This window comes from Lissotriton helveticus, chromosome 1_2 (genome assembly GCF_964261635.1).
Source record: "Lissotriton helveticus chromosome 1_2, aLisHel1.1, whole genome shotgun sequence".
Classification (NCBI taxonomy): Eukaryota; Metazoa; Chordata; class Amphibia; order Caudata; family Salamandridae; genus Lissotriton; species Lissotriton helveticus.
Genome location: NC_136058.1, coordinates 232,864,666 through 232,890,294, shown reverse-complemented (window position 1 = coordinate 232,890,294; position 25,629 = coordinate 232,864,666). Strand labels below are relative to the sequence as shown.

Genomic DNA, 25,629 nt, shown 5'->3' with positions numbered 1-25,629 from the left:
GCCATAGGCCAAAGGCTTCCAGTAGCGGAGCCAGTTGAGGCTTTACTGGCAGAAACATGTGGTCCCCCCAACTGTAAATCGAGTGGGGATGAGCAAATTTGGTGTATATGGTACTGCACCACGTTTGTGGCGGAATACCCTACTCACCAAACTCTTAATAAGCTTCTTAGTATTTATGGTGTGAGTAGAGTCTGCACCCTGTTTCTTATTGCTTTTCAGGTAACCCAGTTACAATGCAGGCAAGGTAGGGTCCAATATTTCAATATTAAAACGCCCATTATAATTTCATGCAAATAACTTTTGAAGGAGACTGCAAACCATTTCTTTTTTGAAGGGCAATTCCAGCTCCAAGTACACGTACTAATTCACAAAAGATTGCGACAAAACGTACTTTTGTGCCAAGCTGTTATTCTCTTCCCTCAAACCTTTCATATTTGTCACATAAGCTATGAAAAGTACATGAATCATGTGCATTTATACTCCGGTTTGGTTTCCGTATGAGAATGAGGACATTTGCTGGCATTTTGTAGGGAACTGTATTTTGTGTCTAGTCACGCGTGGATAATCGAATCTAAGCCTTTGCACAGGAAATGCTTGCAAGTTACAAATGCAACATTGTTTCAGAGTACTTACACACAAGTTGTAAGCAAGGTCTGCCCTCATTTACAACAAAATAATGCTTGCAGTGCCAACTAACACTAGAAAGAGAAAATGATATAAGGGTGAAGGGGGCAGATGTATCGAAGGGTTTGCCCATTCTGTGTCAATGGGGAAATGTATTGATACATATTGCCCTAGGTTAGGAAATGCAGCAGACTCTTCATACTACAAGTTAGTCAATAATTGGAAATGCTGGGACGCTACGCGTACACAAAATAACTCATCACACCCCTACTTTTGACGTCCGTTCCCTATCATCATTTTACGTTGCTAACGTTGCGACCAAGTCACATGGCAGACTTTACACCTTTTGTTTATATTTTTTATGTTTCAGTGAGAGCCCTTACATCCAAGCCATCTTTGACCTGTCCTACCTGGTGGATTACAGAATACGGTATTTCCCATACCATAGCGACCTGATCTTCAATCTCAGTCGCCAAGGGGCTCGCTTCCGCAGAGCCTGCAGGGTAGCGCACCAACACACAGGTATTCAAAGCAAGCCCTCTGCTTCCTTTCATTGTAGCTTTGATGATTGAATGAGCAGAGGAAAGCTAAGCATGCCTGTCCCCTTTACAGATGCAGTGATCAAGAATCGAAAAGCGTTGCTTGAAGATGAGAAGGAGCTTGAGAAGGTGCAACAGAAGAGGCATCTAGATTTTCTGGATATTCTGCTGTGTGCCAAAGTAGGTCACCATGGATGCCTCTCTTTATCTCCATTATTCCTGTTTCATATCTCTATCTATCTATCTGTCTATCTACCTATCTGTCTATCTATCTATCTATCTATCTATCTATCTATCTATCTATCTATCTATCTATCTATCTATCTATCTATCTATCTATCTATCCCCTTGTATATGTGGACCCCCATTGGGGGTGTGCATATATTCACATATATATTGATAAACATATATACATAGATATCTCTGCAGGCACTCTAAAAGTACATGTTCATATCCATACTTGCTTAGCTACCTTTAGGAAAGAATTGTTGAATATGAAAATCTCTGTAGCACATTATACAAAGCAAAACACTATCTAGGCACTGTTAATCGTTTGAGACACCTTGTTTGCCATTCAATATCTCCTAGCCTATTAATAGAACAATCATTGCAATTTATGTTGTTACCTCTCCATTTATTTCAATTCCTGGATTTGTAGAAGAAACTGTATATAGTAACATGGTGTCCCTTTAGAAGATCATCAACTATAGACCGATTATATAAAGAGGGAGTGAAAGTGATTGGTGGTGAATGGGAAGGAAAATGACATTCTAATATACACTGCATATATTTACGGTTAAAGACACATGTTTATAACTTGATGTCCCAATCCTCACAATTATTGGCCGACTGTGGAAGACCTCCTTGTGTCAAGTACAGGAAAGTAACCACTAGACTGTGTATCCTCCGAATATCTGTATAGTTCTGTACATTCATAATGTCTAGAGGTTTATACACATCCATTCAAACTTAGATGTCTACATCCCTACAAAACTACATGAAGCTTTATTTCAACGGATATTGGCCATTACCATGATAAAAAAAATCCCTTAAATGTGGAATGTTTTTTCCCTTTACTTTCTTCATGGTGTGGAAACTCTTCGTGTCTGGGATACAGATCGATCTTTTCTATGGCCACCTGTAGCCAACCATGTCGCACTTAGACGCAATTTGATTTGCAATGTTTATATCCACAGTCATCAAACTTTATTTGGTCTTTGCGACCATCAAAGTACATAGGCATACAGTACAATACACAAACATTAATATAAAAATAAGTTGACGTATTATACTATAAAGCCTAAAATGATGACAATGGTGGATAACATCTTAGTTAATAGAGACCATGTTTTCATAAGGCAAGATGGGCTGATAAAAGGTTTCTCCCACAATAAAGTCCAAATACAAATACACTCGACATGTGTACTATAAAATAAGAAGATACAAGTAGAAATTGTATTAAAAGAATTTTTAAAAAGGAATACTGGACTTCAATACCGTTAAGCTGAATCCATCAAATACTTTCTCAATCTAAAATAGCATTTCATATTAAATAACCCTTTGACTAGAGCCAAGCAACCTCCAAGTAGAAATCTCAGGAGAGAAGGGGCCTTTAGAAGTAAATAAAGTGCTAGTGTCTTATAAGCAAAAAGTACAGTAAAACATACAACGTGTGTATCTATATAAACGTTGGTCACTCCCCAGGCCTGTCCCTTAGAAAAAAAGGAGAGAAAAAACAGTTCCTGGGAGCCATGAGCAGGGTCTCAATATTTTGTGCATGACCCCGATATTTAATTAAGAATGAAAATATCAAATTGAACTAATGGCTAATGGGGCTAAAATTACATCACTAGCTAAAAGTCTACTTTAGACATTCTGTAGTACCAGCCTCCTGATGAACCACATTCTCCCCAAAGCTTTAGCCACTGCGCCTATCACCAACGGCCTTATATCTATTCGGAGGATGCACAATGCCTCCTGATGACAGTGGGTTCCCAGTAGTCTACAGGCAGGGTCTAGCCATTACGTCTTACAATATTGTAGGATGAACATACAAAAAGGATGTTTGGTCGTCTCTTCAGTCAGTGGCTTGATGTAACCAAAGAGTCACTGTTCCATGATGCATATCATTTTATCACATATGACACACTATTTGTGACATATCTAACACTGTGTACACAACTTCCTGTATGATATGCATGACTTGAATGATGTTTATGAAGTGGCATTGATCCACTTCATGAACTACCATATACTCACCTGGGCCCATAAACACACACACAGTGGTTGAGTGAACCGCTGGAGTCCAAGTTTATAATTTTTCTCACAGTTTTCAAGATTAGTTATTTAACATTCCTAACTAATCTTTCACTGATCAAAAAGTTCTTTCCTCCGGCCGATTGACCATTAGTTCAACTAGTTGATGGTGAAAATGACATGCTAACTTATTCTTCTATCTAATGTAAATAACCACAGACTCGGGCAAGTTTTAAATCTTTATTTAAATTTCAAACGGCTGCGAACCAGAATAGAGCAAAAAGAACATTTGCAAATAGCACAGAAATATATTTACCAAGAATGGTGTGAAGACCAACCCCCTGTTCAAAGGGCCTGTAAGGGTCCCCCGGGATAGATCAGGCGACAAAGTCTTCAGGATAGTAATCAGGACAGGACAGATGACCTCTCTAGAATACCAATGATTGCGTTGCAACCAAAAGATACAAAGCAGCAGACAAGGTCAAGCACAATGGTTCTATGTGTTCTTAATATTAGATGGTGCAACCACTTCCAACATCCGCTACTCAAGGATGTATAAATTACAACAATATAAAAAACCAAAAAGGAAGGTGCACTCAAATGAAGTCAATAGAGAAAAGTAATTTATAAATATCTTCTTCTTTATTCAGAATATTGTTTTCTGTAGGCAAAGGCACAGCCAACACGTTTCGTTCCCTTTGTGCCTTGGGAACTTCGTCAGGGCTATAAAGGTTATAAACATACATATGTACATAAATATACCGAAATGAAAAATACCTAAACAAAATTAATATATTCATCACATACTAACCAAAGAAATCTCAAACACTAAAGTTTACTAACCCAAAGACCAACAAACTAGAATCACATAAATATACATAACACAAGAAATTAATACATTGCACACACCAAGGAAACAGTATCGTTCACATATAACATAAATAGGCAAATCTAAAGCTTCACAGTATAAGAGTCATGGTAGATACAAATATCTATAAAATCATATTAAATATCCCCGAGATGAAAATGCAGGATATTTCAGATAAAAACAACATTAAAATGGTGAGAAATACTGAAGATAAACTGGTCAATATTACAATTGTACAGCAAATTTAATGCATCTGAATCAGTGTTTCTTAAATCACTGAAGAGAACAAAAGACAAAAATGAGTCTTAAAACGGAAAAAGGAGAGAAAAGAAGGTGAATGTAGAGGAAAAAAGAATATATATATAGAAAGAATGTTTAGTTAATAAAGTGAATATTTGTTTGCCTAGTGCAAGAAATTCCAGAAGGAAAGAACCATGAGTTTGAAACACTAGAACCGAAATTTTAAGAAATCAATAGGTGGCCTCTAAAAGGGAAGAAAGCCCTTAATAAGGTACATTAGGGCTTACCAAAAAGATGTAATATCAGGAAACGGCGATCATCATATGCTGCTATGAATGCATGAACCTGGAATAAGGGCGTTCTGGCTTGACCAATTAAGGCCTCCTGGGGGAAGCGAAAGGTGAGATTAAATGAGATTACTATTTGATTAAAGGACAAATTGGCAGAAGTTCTCTAACATAAATTACAAGGATAAACGTCCCAATGTTTAGAATCTATTAATGGACCTCATGCCCCAATGTAGGAGACTCTCTTGTGATGATATATTGCACAATGATTATTGTCAAGGATATGCACGGACTGTAATATGCGATCCTAAGTCTCATAGTAAATTGTATACCTTGGCTTGAGTTGTAGCGGCCCCTTGTTGGAGTGTATGATAAGCTCCAGTCAGTTAAATAGAGTCATTTGCAGTCCAAGTGCTATGAAAGAAGTGAAAAACGACAGGTAACAGTTGGAAAATAAAGGTATATAAAAGTACCAACAAAATGGCACAATGTACCAAACTAATCAATGTTATCATATATCCTATAATATAGAAAAAATAGGAGACCAGATCCAAGAGTGCTGGTAAGACCCCAGCCAAGGATTTATGAAACCAGTATTGGCTTCGTCATTCTTCTTGTAGCTTACAATGGCACAGTCCCCATACCATTATCCTAGAAGCCAATTCTTACCTATTCAGATCCCCAAGATACGAGGCGTCAAAGAAAGATAGGCCAATAAGCCTTTGCCACCGTCTCTACAATCAAAGAAGGAGGGTAAGGTTAGGCATATCACTGTTTGAAGTTCTGTAGACCAGGTAGTCGCACTGTGGGTCTTGGCAGTAAGCCATAGAATAGCGAGGCATATAAAATGCCCACATACGCTGTGCCAGAGAAGACTATATGTACAATCTCATGAGAATTTAGAAATCCTAAACAATATGACAGTCGTACCCCCTTCTATTAGAAAATGCACATACTCTTAATCGGTTGTACATTTGTACCGAGAACTTGTTATTATTATTGCACGTACCTCGCTTTAATATGGCGAAGGTGTGACTGTTAATCACCGATCCTGTATCCCCGGTATCGAAAATGCAATTGGTCAAATTTGGGCCAAGACCGAGCATAAACAGAGGGTGCTGCGCCTAAATAAACATAGAAGCGAGTAACGTCGTTAAATTAATCAAAAAAGGCCTTGCAGCGATATTTAAAAGGGCATAATAGTAGTCCCGATAGCTACTCCGTCTCTATAACTTCCATTTGTACCTTTGATAAGGTGTCAGCTCCAGGAATCTCCATCGGAAAGGGCGTCCAGCAACTGCTTTTGGGCGCCATTGTATTTATACAGGAACCAGAGGGATGCCCGCATCAAGCGCCAGTGCACGGTCTGCCCACCGGTCCCCTGTCATGTGACCCGAGAGTGCCTGGCTTCAACTACGTGAGGGCGCCATTAATCGAGACAGATTCTGTTTTTTTTAAAGTATCAAACACTTCGTAATCATAAGTCCGTGTCGCACGCTTAGTCGTACAAAGCAAAACTGCTCATAATACCAAACAGTATGTAAATTCTACGTTACGTTGATATGCGACATGCCCACACGCCGTATGCCATGTGACCCATATATTCCGGTTTTCCAATGGTGAGTCGGCGCCATTATTAAGAGGTAAATAATAACAAAAAGGGGCCTAGTTGTACCAGCATCGGGTATTTCTAAGTGTGTGATAAATACACCAAATCTTAATGAAAAAAGAGAGAAGAGGACAGGCAAAGATCACAGTTTTGTGTATTTTGAGTTGGTCTAGGTGTGTAGTCGAAGGATTACTACGCCAAAGTCTTTCTGCGGCTCGTAGTTGTCTTCTTTCCAGGTTTAGGTCAGTGTTGAAACACGATCTCGATGGGATGGTCTTGGTTCTTTTTCGTTTCAGGGGAGCTATTTGGTCTAGCATGTCGGTCAGAGCCGCATTGTATTGTGAGTTGAGTTCTGTTGTGGACCAGTGCATAAAACACACATTCACATCACTCTCATACACCTATATCACATTCTTTCAGAGCTGACTCCTGTAGCTTAAACCTGATAGAGTTGCACTCTAATATGTCTAGTATGTTTGTAACCAAGAGAGTGTGAATTCCTAGGATGAAAATGGAGAATTGTTATCGGACGAAGATCTGCGTGCTGAGGTGGATACCTTCATGTTTGAAGGCCATGATACGACATCGAGTGGCATCTCCTGGATCTTATACTGTATGGCCAAGTACCCGGAACACCAAGAGAAATGCAGACAAGAGCTTAAAGATATCATAGGAGACCAGGGCACAGTGAAATGGTGAGATTTGAATAAATGAAGATAGATATCTTAATGTTTGGGGGACATTAGTGTTACTAACAGTGCAGTAATCTATTGATAGCAAAGATTTGGGCTGTATCTAAATTATGGGTGCAAGGGTGCCTGCATTGGCACTAGGATGCAGATTGTGAGCCATCACAGACCGAGAACAGAAATGCGTTCAATATTGGTAAATATGGGATACTCCTACTTTCTTCCTTTCACACAGTGCAGTAAAATATCTTGCTGCATTATGTTGTGTGAAATACGGATAAATCAGTAATAGTTTGTCAGACAGCCAAACATGTGAATGACTGCTTTTGAGCACTTTTACAGAAGCAGGATTGCATAGGTTCCCGAACGCAACAATCTGTAGTCCTTAGGAACTGACTGTCAATTGGTTCTGCCATTGGTTTACAATGTTCATGCTTTAGCCATTGCAAAACCTGCAGCAAGGTTACAGTTTTTCAGACAGAATTTGCCTTTTGCCAACTCTCTGAATATTTGCCCCTGTCTCTAGGTATTCATTCACAAACAGAACTTGCATGCTGGAGAAGGTTCATTCTGATAGCACAAATCATTCACTCCTTTCTGCAGCTCAGTGCTGATTGGTAATGCAGTGGGAATGGCTAAGCCACTTTAGGATTTGTTGGCTCCCACGAGCTATGCAGGGGCGGGACATGGGCATAGTGATGTTATCTGACCCACAACTTGTGTGGCGAAAGGCTGCTTTCTCCAGTGGTGCTTAAAAGGCATATTAAGAAAAAAAAGAACATCATAGTAATCATTACATTTTTACCCCTAAGATAGGGATAGATTCGAAATCATGTGCGGTAACTTCCATCCCCTGCATGAACGTTGACAGACAAGGGCCTCCAGTGCAGACAGGGCACATAGCACTCCACCTGCATTTTTCCCCAATTTGAGCATACACGGATTGGGCAACAAATTGTGTATCTGAGCCAATCTTTCTTAGAACGTTTATTTGACAAACTATGGGAAAGAGAAAATCATTCCTAATCCCAAAATGAAGGACTTTGGATAACAATATGAAAACACACATTCACAAAGGTTGAGGTAAAAACACGCTTGTCCTTAATTAACTTTGAATATGAGTAAAGCATAAATCAGTTGCCACCAGTTCAAAGAGAGTTGAGACAAAGTGGCTCAAACAAGGCTGCTTCTATGTATTGGTTACAATAAAAAAAATGCATGAGTTGCGTGGGTTCCAAAAAGCATTAGCTATGCATGATACAAACATTTCTTTCACCTAAGGAGTTACATAGACATAGTCTAACTATTAAAAATAGAAATACAGAGAAAATGAGATGTTTGAGACAGTTACTTTCCATTTAAAAGTGCCAAATAATGAAGCCCTCATTACAAGTGATCAAGAACTTTAAATAGTTGAAATACATCCTGTTACTGCTCATATCAGCATTATGAGGTTTGAAGTCTTTACTGCACCTGTTAAATGCTGGGTGCAATAACTCTATGACTCTACAGTAGGACTGGGCAGAGTTGGCAGAACCCCGCGAAGTGCCCAAAAAATCTCACTGCGCTATGTGCAGTTCTGCAAGCTTCAGAGTGCATTACATTGCGCCATTCACGCTGATGTTTATCGCTGGGTGTTTGTCATGCACTGTAAAATCAGCAGGAACGGCACCATGCGCTGCACAAGAGGGTGCTGCTTCTTTCTGCTGCTCGAGTAGATGTTCTACTCAAGGGGCAGCTTCCTCAAAGCAAATGGAAGGTTTCGCAACTGTCTGTGTTGAGAAATCTCGCGGGGAGGTGATCTAGCTTTGAATTTTCCCCGCTCATGCTCGCCAACTTAATTTTGGTGAGCTAGGAAAATAACTCAGTTCTGCAAAGCAAAGTTTTTCGGAAGTTCCCATGCTGCGCGGAGTGCCGAAAACTCTGCAAACGGAGCAGAGTGACTGTCCAGGCCTCCTCTACAGTAGGAATTTTCTCCTGTGCCAGATGCAACTTCTCTTGCACCAGCACGACCACCGCCATGCCGCAAAGCCACACATCGACCCTTCGACACACCACACCAGAAGCGAGCCACTGACTCCACTGCCTACTCCTCAACAGACGCTCTATGTGCAAGCACTCCACTGAGTTATGGGACCTCATCTCCACCATCTTGCTCACTGAGACGAGGCTCAACCTGGCATCTGCCGCCGACATCCCCAAAGCGAACTCCGATGGATACAAAATCATCAAGCAGCACCTCACGAACAAGCCGGGAGAAAGAATAGCCATGATCCACAAAGAGATCGTACAGTGCACCACTACCAACAGCAATACCACCACCTATGAAACACCTCACCTTCAAGCTCCACACGGACAACAAGACCACCATCAGAGGCACCCTCTCATACCAACCCCATGGCCCATGCTCTAGCTTCTCCAACATAATTTCAGACTTCAGTGTGCAACTAGCCCTGGACTGCAGGGACTACATCTTCCTCTGCAACCTCAACTTTCACATCAATGACCCCAACACAACAACACCGCCCTCCTGCTTGATGGTATCAGTAGCCTCAGTCTGACCCAGATTGTCCGTGACCCCATGCACACCGCAAGACATACGCTGTACCCTATTTTCACCTCCAGCAACTGCATCAAATACAGCCACGTCAAACAACTCACATGGACTGATCACTCCATCATCCACTTTAATATCTTCAGCCCCTGCACCTTCAGCCCCAAGATGGCCTCTGCCCCCAACTGCAGCTGGAGCAAAATTTCAGAGACTAGCTGGACGGATGCTCTCAACACCTCCAACCCAGCTGCCACCACCAACCTGGAACAGGGAATTAAGAACTTCAATGACTGGATCACCGACTGCTCCTATAGCATCGCACCCATCTAGGACAACAAGCAGAGAAGGTCCTCCAAAATGGCCAGCTGGTAGACTCAAAAACTCACAACAGCAGAACCTGTGACAGCAAGGATGCCTTCGACAGAGCAGCCTACAAGACCTCCCTCAACCTCTACCACCGACCATGCAGGGCAGCAAAGAAGACAGCCCTGGGCTCTCACATCAAAGCTAGCACCAACAATGGCAAGGATTTTTTCAACACCGTTAAGGAGTTTTCCAGCCCAGCTGCAGGTGAAAACAACATCACGTCCTGTCAAGAGCTGTGCAACAACCTTTCCCACTTTTTCCACGACAAGATTGCAACCATAAACAGAAACTTTGAACCAGAGACTACACCCACGGGCTTCCTCGACAGACACGCCCCCACCGTAACCGACAAGAACCACAGACTGACCACCTGGAACCACCTCTGGACCCTCCATCATGAAATCTATCCACTTTGGAACTCCCACGGATCCATGCCCATACCACATCTTCTATCTTGGAAACCAAAAGATTGGCCAGGAACTCACCACCCTTCTGAACACTTCAATCACCATGGCCACGTTTCCCGATGCCTGAAGACATGCTTAAGTCAGACCACAGCTAAAAAAAAATGTCTCACCCCAGCGTACTTAAAAACTACTAGCCAATCTCATTGCTCCTATTTCCAGACCTAAGTCATGGAAAAGGCTGTCAACAGGCAACTCATGACACATCTGGAGCAGAACCAGCTACTTGATGCCTTCCAATCTGGCTTTCACGTCAGTCACAGCACTGAGACTGACCTGATTGCAGCCACCAGCAACATCCAGACCTTCCTCGACTGAGGAGAAACAGGAGATCTCATCCTCCTCAATTCTCAGCAGCCTTCGACACCTTATCACAGCATATGTTGATCGAAGGTCTTCACCACATCAGCATCCAAGGGGACGCACTCATATGGATCACCCCCTTCCTTACTGGAAGAACTCGGAGGTTCCACCTACCACCCATCTTCTCCAAACCCAAGGATATCCTGTGTGGTGTACCATAGGGTTCATCCTCAAGCCCCACGGTTTTCAACACATATATGCCCAAACTGGCCAACATCGTCAGTTCTCACAGCCTCAACATAATATCCTAAGTAGATGACACTCAACTCATCCTCTTCCTCACCAATGACCTTACCAGCACCAGGACCAACTTCCACAGGTGCATGACAAACGTCGCTTACTACATGAAGATCAGCTACCTGAAGCTGCACCCGGACAACATGGTAGTATGATCTTTGGTAACAGCAACCCGTGGAGTGACGCCTGTCCCTCATACCTGGGATCTGCACCCATACACACCAACTACACCAGAAACCTTGGAATCATCATAGATAACCAAATCACTATGAAATCACAGCTTAACATAATCTCCTCTGCCTGGTTCCTCACTCTGTGCACGCTACATAAGATCTTCAAGTGTCTACCCTTGCATCTGAGATGCACCATGACGCAGGCCCTCATCACCTGCTAACTAGACTTTGGAAACGCTCTCTATGTTTTAATCGCTGCACACCTCCTATGGAGTCTTCACATCCTAAGGAACATTGCAGCCAGACTCGTCCTTGACTTCCCTGAGAATTCCACATCACACCCCACCTCAAGCAACTCCACTGGCTCCCCGTACAGAAAACATGCCAAGTAAAGCTGCTGACCCACACACGCAAGGCTCTAAACAACCAAGGACCCACCTACATTAACCACCTCCTAAACTTCCACCAACCATTGAAGATTACGCTCCACCTCCCTATCACTTGCCCTGACACAGTCATTTCTGAATGAATATAAGGTGAACACAGTATGATAAAGTGCTTCAAAGATGGATAAATCCAAAGGGGGTGAAACCCAAACCCTTATGTCATAAAAGAGGATGTGCTCTCATTGTTTGGATGTCAACTGAGTGGTCATGAGCCTATGATTAAGAACTGCCCAGAAGAGATACAAGGGTGCTGAAAATGCAAGGGAAGAGGCTGATTTGCTTATAATTATAATAATGCCACATTTGTAAAGGGCATCCAGGTGCTGGGGGGGCATTGGGTAAATTAAGTGATTGAGAAGTCACATGATGCTGAGCATAGCTGCCGCCGGCACCAGGGGATCAAACCGTGGGCACTGGGGGATCAAACCATGTGCCCCGTGCTCCGGAGTCAGCAGCTCTGGCTGCTGCTCCACACCTCTTCCTTCTTATGTGTACAGAGGAAAGAGTGGAGTGGGTGTCAATGAACATACGTTTAGACCCAGTCCTGATAAAGAAATGAAGGATGTGTGTGGAAGTTGGTAAGATGTACAGAAATGGTTGTTCGTGTAATATATTAAATGGGAAGAAGTGGGTTAGGGTAATGTCAGACTCCGGTGCCAGGCACTCTGACTGGCAATGAGTAGCTAGAGTTAATCAGAAGAAAAAAACAGCAACTTCCTGAGGTTTGGCTAAAGAAGACTGGTAAGTCAATAGTTACAGACGGGTACTTTCAGACCAGTCTTGAATGTAAAGAAAGAGAAGAGCACACACGCCAAGGTATATGCTTCCAAGGATGGTTAATTTTTGCTTGGTTGGCCTCAATAGAACGGCTGATGATAAAGGTAGGCGTCGAATCACCCTGACCAAGCATTATGGTATTAAGACACCAATGGCAGTCAATGCTAAGGGAAATTCAGGGGATACCCATTGAGAGCATCTTTACACCAACCTTGGTTTTGTATCCGTCTTACTTTCAGACTGATCTCCATGACACTTCAAAATCATTACATTTCTTTATAACTACTGAAGGTGTATTTAGATATAAGTGCATTCCATTTTTAAAGGTGTCTGCATCTGGTGTGTTCAAGCGAATCATGCACCTACTTTCCAAAGATATTCCCAATGTATTCTACTTTAAAGTTGACATTCTGATTTTTGGCTGCACCTGTGAAGAGATTTGTTTGATGTGTTAGCCATGTTGGGAGGTCCAGACTGGGAACCAAAACCGGCCCTGGCAAACTGCTTGGCTGGCCCGGGGGGGGGGGGATGAAGGGGATTGGGAGTGCAGCCAAGCTGTTTGCTAGGGCTGGTTTCGGCCGATTTTGTTACAGGGGGCTGATATTGCCAGTCCCCGGTAACAAAAACGGCCCCACCGGGGTCCAAAACTGACCCCCACCCTGGCAGCCCACCGGGGAAATGCCTAGTGTCCGCTACGGCCAGTCCGGCCCAGCATGTTGGAGAAGCATGGTGGCACTATTTGAAGGGGCAGATGCAAGATTGGACAAGACAGTATGGATACCTGTGTAGAGGCAGAGAGAGAAAATGGAGGAAAACTAAGCGGCCGAGGATAAACAAGCTTATTTAGTGTCATACAAATCTTATTTAAAAATCTATATTACAGCAAGAAGAGACCATTTAGGCACGTGAATACGTGAGGCAAATAACTCTTCGAAGGAACTCTTTAAGATACTTAACGAGTTTACAAACCCTAAAGTAAATACTCCCTCTATTCCCCAGACACAAATGTTATGTGATGTTTTAGCAAATCATTTCAAGGAAAAGATTGATAAAATCTACAGCTCCCTGGCAGTAGGAGAAGCATCAAAGGGGTTGGCCCCCCGGGGAGGGACCCTTCACTACCCAGGCTCGACTCCTTCACAATTATCACCACAGAGCAAGTGGAAGCTGTGCTGGCACAGACGAAATCAGGTGCACCTACAGACCCGGCTGTGTCATTCATAATGGCAGATCTTGCTCCAATTTTAGCCCCCTAACTAGCGGAGGTTTGTAACATTTCTTTGGCTACGGCCACCCTTCCTAGGAAATGGAAGAAGGCGCATATAAAACCTCTGCTGAAGAAGCTCTGGCTGACCCCGCAGACATGCAAAACTCTAGACCAATTTCCCTCCTTCCATGCTGTTCTAAGATCATGGAGACACTGATAAATAAGCAACTTACGGGCTATCTGGAGCAGCATAGTTTATTTAACCCCTCCCAACCAGGAGGGGTTTCCAGTCCAGGGAGGACCTGGCTTGGCAGTTCGGGCTGGACTGTTCCCATTGGGCACAGGGTCAAGACTGATTTGCATATGGCTGGGTCCAAACTGGAATGGCATGGTATGCAAAAAACACAATGGATTTCGGCCCAGATATCTGTACTGGGGTGAATTTATGACCTTGTTCTACATTTTGTCCATCAATTGTTCTTTTTGCATTTGATTCTGGAAGACAGCAATAATAAGTTGTTAGCTGAGGATAAATGAATCATAGCCTCTTTAAAGGATGAGTCAGATAACTGGAGTACATGAAGAAAGGATGACCTGACTGAAGGAATATATTGGGAATGTTTTATTCTAACATGTCTGAAGGATGTGCCAGTGGGTTATGAGACAGAATTCTCTCATAGCTCCACAGACTGCCCAGTAATGAGCAGCATCAAGAGAAAAGTGAGAATGGATTTTTGGTGGCCACGAGCAGAAAGATGCGCCAAGGAAAAGTTAAGGTTTTGTATACCATGTGCATAGAACAATAAGTAAAAGACAATCAAGTATTCATGTAAAGTAGTAGAGTTACCGTGTGATCCTTGGAAAATGTTGCCTTTAGATATTTCTGATCCTCTTGGTGTTTTGGGTGCCTCCCCTAAATATGCTCTACTTTTGGTTCAGAACTAAAGCCAGAACTAAAGTGAATACTTGCAAAGTGATCAGAGAATTATTTAGAAGTGGGCCTTTTAGAGGGATCTGATCACTGACAATGGTGTTGAGTCAAATGAAATGCAAGTCTTTGTTAACGTTGGAACAGGCCTTTCCACATACCAGTTTATTCTCTAATAGTATTGTAGTGTTAGAGAGGCGGAACAAGATATTCCGGGAATGTGTTCAATTCGATTTGAGTGCTGGTTAGAATTAGTGGAAATATTTGGAGGACATGCTGTGAGCATACCACACCACACCATAGGAGAATGGGAAGACCTCCCTATTTGAGAATCTGATGTTGGTGATCAGGAACAATGCTGATACCGTTCTGGATGGCTAAGGAAATGAGGAAATGTGGAATAGAGAATGTTGTTCATAGTTAACAGGATTTTAGAGCAGGCAATAATGTCCGAGAGAGACTGGGTAAGATATTTATGAAATGATTTTCTAGTTTTTCAAATGTGCTGAAAGTAGTAAAAGTTGTAAGTTATGCAGTTAAACTGTTAGATGGTAATGTCTTGAACAAAAGTAAACTGGTGAAGTATCAAAGTGTTTAGGGGATGGTAAATGGGCTTCGAGTGATGTCAAAAATGGAAGTGCCCTGAACATTGTGAGAGTCAGAATAAATGTAATCTATGCTCTACGCATTGGTTGGGGTGTGTGCAGCATTCTCAAATGTAGTTCCAAAGTGGAAGAGCCTGCTTCAGACCAACATTTGACATTTTTGTCAAGATTCTTCTCCGACTTGGTCAGGACTCATGTTGCTTAATAAATTTACACTGTATTGCCTACCTGGTCCTGTACTACTTCATTCCCCTTAGAAATTAGGAATGACAGGGTGAATTAGTAGTTCTTGTCCATATTCCTCATTTCCTCCTAGAATGTCACCCAGAGCCTCCATCTGCTTTTTGCAGGTCGGTTCTCTGGATAAAACAGATCCTCACAGTTATTGTGGTAATTCCCATTTCTGGACTCTTCAGACTCAAGAAGGCAACTCATAATAAGGGCCTCTGGTGGGAATGTGTTGACCCAATGAGGAAGCCAGCTGACATTGTCAGTGCAATGAAGGTGGAGCTCATTGGTGTTCTACCTCCACAGACCAGTAGTATGAAGACTGAAGAGACCCATGTTCATTTCACAGTCGAAGCATCGGTTCTTTCAACTAGCTAAATAATGCCAGCTTTAAAAGTATTCTAGCTAAGTCTTTCAGAAATAAAAAAGACATCCAAGAAACACAGTTGCATACACATGAGGCATGCTTGTTATGTGGCCTCCTCCATTACTCCAACTTAATAAGCCTCGAGGTGGAGGCACCCTCCCACACCTCGGTGAAAGAGGCGATGCGTTCAAACAAGTGAGCCACCACTTTTTAACCATTATAGAATTGAATGGTGCAGTGTAAATATGAAGTGTATATTCCCAGACCTGGGGCCATCTAACCCATTGTGAATAATGTCCATCCCTGTAGAATCTATGTCTCTGTGTCACAATTAATTCTGCTATGATCTCAAGAGCAAACCCGATTGCATGCAGAAAAATTTAAATGATCCTTTTCAGAAAGGGGAACAAAAAGCTCTCAGCCATTACTGAGTGATATATTTGATCAATTTCATACAGAAATGTGTAATACAGCTGATAACTCTCCATTAGAACAGAAAGTAGAACATGTTCTTGGTAAATTGCATGAGATCAGAAACTCTTGGGAAATAAAGGAACGTTCTGCCAATTGTATGCCTCCTATGCTCAGAAGAAAAACTAGTCCTGCATAGCATTCCATTCCTCGTCTTCACTGGCGTGGCCACCATTTTCGACATTTTGAGTGTGGTGGAACTTTGGCCCTTCTAAACGCAGGTAGGCATGTTACACACGCACGAGACAGCAGGCAGGCTACTAGGTCCCTTACTTCTAGTTGTTCTCAAATTTAGAATTGGGCTCATACTCCTGTTTGCCCCTGACCTAGGATTCAGGATGATTTTAATAATTGCCACATAGCTAAAATGTTTCCTTTTGGCATTGCATCAGGAAGAACCTTGGCACACTGTAAAAGGGAAAACTGCTCAAACAAGAGGCAAAATGTGCAAATCGAATGCTTGGACTTCGATTGTGCACTTTATGGTCAAAGACACGCACTGTAAAGGTCTGTTTTTTTCTTGATCGCCTGAGGAAAGGGCGACTCCTCCCAGTAGACATAGTGCCACACTGCACTTCATAATACAGGTTAAAGGTGCAGTGTATCTCCTTAGTTCTTCCCCATTAGGAGGAAAAAGTCAGAAACTGCAGAAACCCTCTGGCAAACTTACAGTTCTTGATTGAAGATTTTGATTTATGTAGATGGAAATAGGTATTCCCTCACTGACATCTGTGCAGACAGAAGAGATGAGCAGAGACTTCCAGAAGACATTCTAAAGGAAAATGTGTCGGCAAATGATTAGAAATCAGCAACAAAGGTAGTAGCAAGCGGTCAATGAACGTGATGTAAAATAATGGTGACACATCCATCACCTGTCAGTGCCTCCTTTATATATGATTCAAACAGGAACTGACATGACATGAAAAGACTTCCATCTTGAACCATGAGATTCTAGCAATAGTCTCCAGGTAGACCACCATCTTGGAAGGGACCATTCATAAGCCTTGGTCGCACACCTTTCTTCTAACACATGGAAACAACCAGGCACAAGAAGACAAATCTTTGCTCCAATCACAGACCCTGTGCTCCAATCGCAGCCCTTCACTGCTATCATTCCACATACGTCTCTGACCACCACTCCGGTGACTGCAACTGCAGAAATACTTTTGTGGTCTAAGTTGCGAGAACACCCAGCTGCATGTCAGAGTCTGGGGAGGGGTGGATGGTGCACCAGTCAGCTTCTGGTCTGTGTATATCAGCCATGCCTCATCCCACGTAGAAAAACTCAGAATTGTGCAGTAATTGTACACCCTGCAAATACCATACCGCACAGATGTTAATATGTGTGCAATTAACAGTTCAGTTTCAATAAGCTTTATTCGACGATTAGTCCTAAAAGCACTCTAAAACTCATTCATCAATAAATAGATCAAAACAATTACATCGAGTATGAAAGCCAAAGTGTCGCAGCATATAAGGGTAAAATTCCATAGATACATAAAAGAACAAATTTAGACCCTCCCAAGGGAATAATATACACAAGAAATCTACATATGCAAGTGGACCAATAAAAAGTAAAATAGTTCAAGGGTTACTCAATATACATCGCACATGCATATTAGAGTTTTGGGTCAGATCTAACAACTCTAAGCGAAATGAAACTCTTACTGGTACTGCATATTTCAGTCAGTCAAAATTAACTTTATTTGTTTTGTCATAACCATAAAGCATGTAAAACACATTTCATTTCATACAAAGGTTAAAAGAGAAACATTTTCCACTCAGTTAAAATATTTACAAATACTGTTACAAATTTCTTATCTGGCGCTGGACCTTTAGTCGTTTCCGGCTTTCGTAAGTAAATTTTCAACTATTATCATGAATTTTATCCCCCGACATATTAAAATGTTCGATGTGGCGCCCATCCAACTTGTCACCGCATGTCTGCAAGTGCGAATGTTTAAATCAATGAAGGGTGTTTTTAGCAAGTTCCTTCTTTCCGCTTTTACTATTTCGCAGACACACAGTAAGTGGCTTAAAGTTTCTATATGGTACCCACGTAAACGACATGCCTTTTTTTGATGGTTACTTTTCCAGGGCGGGGCTAAGTCCTTCGAGCAAAAATCACCAAATCTATATGCCATGAACTTTCTTTTGAGTGACAGTCGGAAATGGGCTGCAAGATAGGGTTGTGGTTTTAAGCTTGTGTATGAATTTATTATAACCCAAGCATGGCGGCTAGTCTCCTTTTGTCTTCTACTAAGGATAATGCTTTTGCCCTGTTGTTGCAGACTTTATTGAAGGACGCCCTTTCCAACGTGCTTTTCCATACTTCCTCAATCTCCAGTTCTTCCAGGGCAATCCGCAAATGATCACCCCACGTGTTTGGATTTCTTTGTTCGTATTGTAGTTTTATTTCTGTCCAACATAAGTTGTCCAAAGTTCCCAATTCCGCTGTTCTAAGTTTCCTGCATAATTTTACCAAGGTTGCTTTCCTTTGAAATTCTTGATTCTGGAGTCCAAATTCCAAACGTATCTGTGCCGGTGAGGAACCTTTAAAGAGATTAAATACTGTTTTGTAGACCTTTATCTGTAATTTGTTTAAGATGTTAATTTCTTGGCCATGCCAAGTTTCTAATCCATAGGACAAGGTTGGGAGCAATTGCGCTGCCATGATTTTTAGGAGGTGCCCATGTGAAGGGCACTCCAATTTTTTGTGCAACTGTTTGTAGGCAAATATTAGTGAATTGGCTTTTGCTGTGATCTCCTTTTTCTGGTCTATTCAGGATAGATTTCTTGCCATTTTGATGCCCAAGTATTTATAAACCCCTATTTCCTCTATTTGTGTGTTTTTTGCATACCATTTGTATTTCCCTTGTCTCGGGCCCGCAAGTCTTACCACCTTGGTTTTTAATTTGTTCAATTCCAGACCTTGGATATCCAGGTAGTCTATGAGTTTATTTACCGTCCTTTGCAGCCCTATCGGAGTTTGGCTCAGCAACACGATATCGTTTGCGTATTGCAGAAATTGGATTGGCTCGTATGCCAACTTTGGTGGGTGTCCGTTTACTTGTAACAAATAATTTTTTAAATCTGCCAAGTATAAATTAAATAAACATGGAGAGAGAACACAACCTTGTTTTAGTCCATTTGTTATGTTTATTTTTGATGATACTCTGCTTCCGTCTCCTAGTTTTACAGTAGCCCATGTTTTGCTGTATAACGATTCTAAAGCTTTTATCAGTGGCTGTGGGAGACCCCATGCTTTCAGTTTATTCCACAGATGGTCATGTGGTACTCTGTCAAAAGCAGATTTCAAGTCAATGTAGCAGGCCAGTAATACTTCCTTTTTTCTTTCAGCCTTTTCCGTCAAGATCGTCAATGCGGATAGGTTTGAGATGGTCCCCATGCATTGTCTGAAGCCCGTTTGAAATTTAGGGATGATGTAATTTTCCTCCGTCCATTCTTGTAGGTGTTGCAATATGCTTGAGGCATAGAGTTTAGCCTCAACGTCAATGAGGGCAATCAACCTGTAATTCCCGGGTTCTGATCTACAGCCGCTCTTGTAAATCGGGTGGAAAAGGTTACCACTCCAGGACTGTGGGATTTTATTATCACAAAACACTTGGTTAAAAAGTGGTGTAAGGTATTTAGCCCAGATGTCAGGGTCTCGTTTGAACAGGGCGTTTGGTAGACCATTTGGTCCTGCTGCTCCTTCAGCCTTCAAATTTTTTATCAAAAATTTTGTCTTTTTTTCAGTTGTCAGTGATGTTTGCTCATTAGCTTCCCAGCCGGTCACATCTAATACTTGTTCCCTTTTTATACCGGTTGTCTCAAGGGTAAGTTCTTTTCCTTTGCCTTCTTGTGTACTTAATGCATCATTCTCTTGTGGTCCGATTTTCGCGTTATGCAATTTGTCGATGTATTCCAACCACGTTGTTTCGTTTATTCCAAAGTTGGCCGTCGTTCCATATCCCTTCATTAATTTGTTAATTAAGCCCCAAAATTCCCTGCTATTTGGTAATTTACTTGCCCACAGCAGGTCCCCCCCATATCTTTTCTTTATATTTCCTTTTTTCCACTCTACATTCTTCCTTGTATTCTTTTCTCATTTTTTGAATCTTATTGTTATCTATGTGTTTTCCCGTTGGGATTGCTTTCGCTTTTTGTCTTACCTCCTTGGCAATGTTTCTTTTTTTGTTTCTCAGGTGTGTTGTATACCATGGATCTTTTTTAGCCACTTGCAGGCCTTTACCTCCTTGTTTTGTTGGAAATTTATCCAAGAGTAACGTATATAATTTTTCCCAATGTTTTTCTAATGAATATACAGGTTCTGCATATTGTTTTAATCCATTTTTGGCAGGGGATAACACAACCCGGGCAGACAAAGAGGACTTTGGCAATGGGCTATGTTTTCTGTAAATAACTTACGGGTCTGACTCAACAAGCCTTCGTTTGAGGTCCAATTCTGCGTAAATGATTTCACAGGAAGCTTACCAACACTGAACGGGCAAAAAAGGTTTCCTGCAATTAACATCCAGATTATGAGGACACATGAAATGAGGTACTCGGAGTTTAAGGATTGAATAGGCAGTCTTGTAGAGCAGTGTATTGGCTCATCATTTATTTAACCCGTTCTTTCCTGGAAGGCTCCAAGATTGACGGAAAAAGGCAAAAGACAAAATAAAGATTTCGGAAAAGACCAATGGCAATTTGTTGTTTGTGATGTTTTGTTCCTTGGAAACACTGGTTTACTGCTAAAAATACCTCCGAGACATTTTGATTCCTTCTGTGGGTCCTGTAATTTAACAATGAATAAAGTCAACCTTAAATGAAAGATAATGTCAAATGGTAAAAGTGGAAGGTTAAAAACATTGTGATATGGTTGTCTAGCACTTAGTGGTAGAAAAGGGTCCAAATCCTTTTCAAAGCAAAATACTGTGGGGCAGATTTACAATAACTGGCGCATCCCCAGGGATGCGCCAGTTATTGTGCGCCACAGCTCCGCCATCCATGGTGCGCTGCATTTACAATGCGGTGCACCATGGGGCAAAAACGGCACAGATGATTGACGCATCTGTGCCGTAAAGGCGGCGCATTGCTGGAGTTGCGTCGCAAGCGCGACGCAGCTCCAGCAAGGCTCGGGGGTGCCCTATCTGTCCAATGCTGCGTCAAGCCTTACGCCTGCTTCAAGCAGGCGCCGGGTTTTAACGCAGCATTGGCTTAAAAGTGACTGAGGGTAATCTTGTAGATTTCACCAAGCCACTTTTAGGAGGCGTTCCTGTGCAGGAACGCCCGCGCCGGAACGCCTCCTTATGGCGCAGGGCTTTACAACATGACGCATCTCCCAGATGCGTCACGTTGTAAATACCCCGCACCATGCCGCATCTTTTGTGCCGCCGCTGCGTCACAAAACAGACGCAACGGCGGCGTAAAAGAGGCGCAAGGGGCTTGTAAATCTGCCCCTGTATGTTTAAATGATAACGGGGTCTACAGGGTTTAATAGGTCGTAAGCAGACCGAATAATGAGATACCATGGGTTACAAAGGGGTCTATTACTGGCAGCTATAATGAAGATTCGCACCAGTACCCAATTCAAAGGATTATAACATGGCTGCCATGTTTCTCACAGTGAGGCAGTCAATCAACAAAGGAACAATTAGAAGACACATTAAATGAGACAGGGATGTTGTTCAGACCTGGGTGTTGTGGGCAACAAACCTATTAATGAGATGTTAGCATTTTGAAACATTCTTGCTAACTACTCTAATAAATTAACTGCATTTACCACAATTCTAAGGGGTGAACTGTGCTGGGAGATGAAGCAGGGTGCTCCTATCCCCTTCCTGTTTGAAAAGACTCCCTTGAGCCATTGAGCTGACGAGCTTTTGGAGATGCACCTGTGTGCCTGTGAAGGGTACTGCGATGTGAAAGGATTATGGCAGCTTGCTTAGCAACCACAGATACATTTCTCTTTTTATCTCTACTGATGAAGGATAATATCCAGAAACGCATGTGTCTAGAGATTGACCTCACTAACCTGCACCAATTTTGGTGAAAAACTTCAGCAAAAACTCAAGTAAGCATTTAAAATGAACTGCATCTACCATAATGCTAAGGGGTGAACTGTGCTGGGAGGTGAAGCAGTGTGCTCCCATCCCCCAACTACTCTAACATGTCGCTATTTTTATATTCTTTTTTTACAAAGAAAAGACAATGCCCATATAATTGTGAATGCCACTTGGGCATAAGGTTTTTGTACTTTTTTTTTATCTTTAAGTGTCTATTGTTTGATGTGATGTTGAGTAAAAATGCATAGTGTGAGCTTGCATTTTTGGTTCTGAAAGAGGCGCTACACTTTATTGATCGATAACTTTGAAATTAAATATTATTTTACAGAGATGTATTCACATGCTCAAGTACGTCTGCAGCAGTCATACTGTGTGAGCTGGCTGTCACTGGCAAGTATACAGTGGCACTGCTCACAAATTCTTTATCTCTACCTTTTGCTTCTTGCAGGGAAGACCTAGCTCAAATGAAGTACACCACGATGTGTATTAAGGAGTGCCTTCGCTTATACCCACCTGTACCCCGAATTTCCAGACTCCTCAGAAAGCCAATCACATTTATTGATGGACGCACTTTGCCGGAAGGTCAGTTTAATGTTGTTAAAAGTAAACTGCAAACGCTCATATCTGCTGGTTTCCACATCATAATAATTTGGGAAAAGCAACTATATGTTTGCCACTTGGCCAAGCTGTGCTTGCAAAGATCATCTTTAACCACTTGCGCGCTAGCGGTTTTCCCGCTGTGCACTGGATTTTTCAAAAACCCGCGTTACATGACGAGCTCAGCTCGTCATCAGCATACGAGCGCCGTAGCTGATGACGAGCTGAGCTAGTCATCAGCATCGAAGGGGTCAATATCCCATTATCATTTCAGTTTGAGGAATAAATGGGTGACAGTCACAGCACTCACAAGAAGAAGATTAACCCTTTAGATGCAAATATGTTGCAGTCACCAAACTAGAGTCCATAATAGTTTTCCAAATCTTTGTTGAAGAACAGCACAGTATCTGCCTACAGTCCAACAGAACAGCTCCAAACTCCCTCTTCATTCTAGAGCCAGAATATTTTAAGCAAAGACTGGCGTGAGAGCAGGATTGGAATGTAAACACAATCAATTTAATGTAACATACACAATATATAACACATCTTTCCCCTCTAAACAACCAAACACATAGCCACCGCAATGGACAAGCAACAGTACAGTAAATTCTACAAACACCCAACCACAAAACACCAAACAAAAAAATAACATTGGAACACTGCACAAAATCTACAAATTTACAAGGAGGCCTTTTGTCATGATTAGTTTACTTGCCCTTTGAAGCCACACATTCAAACTGGTACTCACTTCTTGAATTCACATTTGGCCACTCCTGTGACATTCCAAATGTTGCCATTATGGGGGATCCCACTGCTTTTTATTGACCTTGATGTTGTACCTGCTCCTCAGCCAGTATGAGTGTGGCGTGGAATGTTGGAGTGGATGGAATTTTGGATGTCTGTGTGTCAGTTGGGTATGGCCTGATCAGCAGAGTGGCTCCTCCTGGTGGGGTTCCTCATATATTCATGTTAACATCTTAATAAAAGAACTTAACAAATCTGCGCTTGAAGTCCGGACCGTACTTTTAGATTACAACATTTTGGCAACGCGGATGGGATATGGTACAGTGCGAGATGTTGTGATGTTTCTTTGTGGTTGATGTCTCTTTTATGGTTCAGTGCAAGATGTGGTGAAACTTTAGTGTGGTTATGAGTGTGGTCTTTTGTTTACCTATTTATGCATAGTTTTTTTATGTATAGTATTTTCTTTCCTGGTCTTTAAGTACTTACACATGCATAGTTTCTTATGTATTCATGTATTGCATCCAATTTCCTGGCGATATGTCTGTTTAATTAGCCATATTGTCATTCTTTTAATTGTTTCATTTAATTTGTTTCACAATGCATTTGTTCCCCGTAAAGAAGGGAGATATGTTGTACCTGCTGCTCAGCCAGTATGAGTGTGGCGTGGAATGTTGGAGTAGATGGAATGTTGGATGTATGTGAGTGTCAGTTGGGTATGGGCTGAGCAGTAGGGTAGCTGCTCCTGGTGGGGTTCCTCGTTTATTCATGTTAACATCTTAATAAAAGAACTTAACTAATCTACGCTTGAAGTCCGGACCATCCTTTTAGATTACTACTCTTGACTACTCACATAGCCTTACCAAATCGGGGATCACTTTTTACCAACAGTCTGGGTCTGCGAATGCTAACTCAATCTTGTACTTCAAATTCAGGTGTCTTGACTTTCCACTTGGCATCATAAGTTCGCTTGACCTTTTCCTGTTTCCCTTCTACTCTCCTTGCCGCTTCAAATCTCTCCCTAACCTCATTCTTTCCCTTTTGCTTCCTCTTAAACCACCATGGGCACAACTTAGAGACTGGATCCCTTCCTTTAAGTACTTTAAACAGACTAACTTCCGTGATGGTATGCAAGGTGATACGATACAACCACAAATTCTCCCTAACTTTCCACTCTCCTTCAAAACCAAGCGCCCAGAAAATGCTTCCCTGTAATACATGGTTGAATCTTTCCACCTGTCCATTTCCTTGGGGCTCGTACAGTTCGAATGAGACAAAGTCACAGTATTATAAGAGCACATTCAGATTTCAAAGGTTGTGATCATCAGCACAGGTGCCTCTAACCTAATCAGGGACATCAAAAAAATAAACCCCTACTTTAATTTCTTGGTCTTGAGCGAAGCTTCCATGAAGGCAAAACTTTATAGTTCCATCTAAGTGAATAGATTCCTGCAACAAATCCCACGTTTACACCTATTGAGTTTGGCACAAGCAGCAACACCATTCTCACTGAAAACTGCATGTTGTTTATATGACCATCTATGCCAAGATAACATTAATGTTATGAAATACACAAGTATAACCTCAAAAATCACAGTAGGTAAATGCAAACTGAAATAAATCTGATATAGATATTAGGGGTCTTTAAAGGCATCAAAAAGTCATTCGGATGATTTTGAGTGAGTCTTCAAAAATGAAATGCAAATATAAATCTCAAAAATAGCTACTAGAGTTGCATTCTGTTTTTGCATTGACCCAAACTTCAAACTGGTTCTTTCAACACCAACCATAGTTTAAGATTGCAAGGTCTCCTCACAACTTAAGGCCCACAGTAGAGTTCCCACTTGAGAGACAGAACACTAAAAGTAAATACAACAAAGTCTTTTTGTTCCAGATAATATTTTGAATGAATAGGTGAAATA

At 41.8% G+C, this 25,629-nt stretch overlaps 1 protein-coding gene across 1 annotated transcript in view; it reads left to right on the top strand.

The window, feature by feature from the left end:
* LOC144800036 (cytochrome P450 4B1-like) overlaps window positions 1-25,629 on the top strand; it is a 121,485-nt gene that overhangs the window by 62,710 nt on the left and 33,146 nt on the right. Inside the window, exons 6-9 of the mRNA XM_078671649.1 lie at window positions 995-1,146; window positions 1,237-1,343; window positions 6,928-7,118; window positions 22,818-22,951. Of these exons, the coding sequence (XP_078527775.1) occupies window positions 995-1,146; window positions 1,237-1,343; window positions 6,928-7,118; window positions 22,818-22,951 (584 nt within the window). The remainder of the gene's footprint in view (window positions 1-994; window positions 1,147-1,236; window positions 1,344-6,927; window positions 7,119-22,817; window positions 22,952-25,629) is intronic.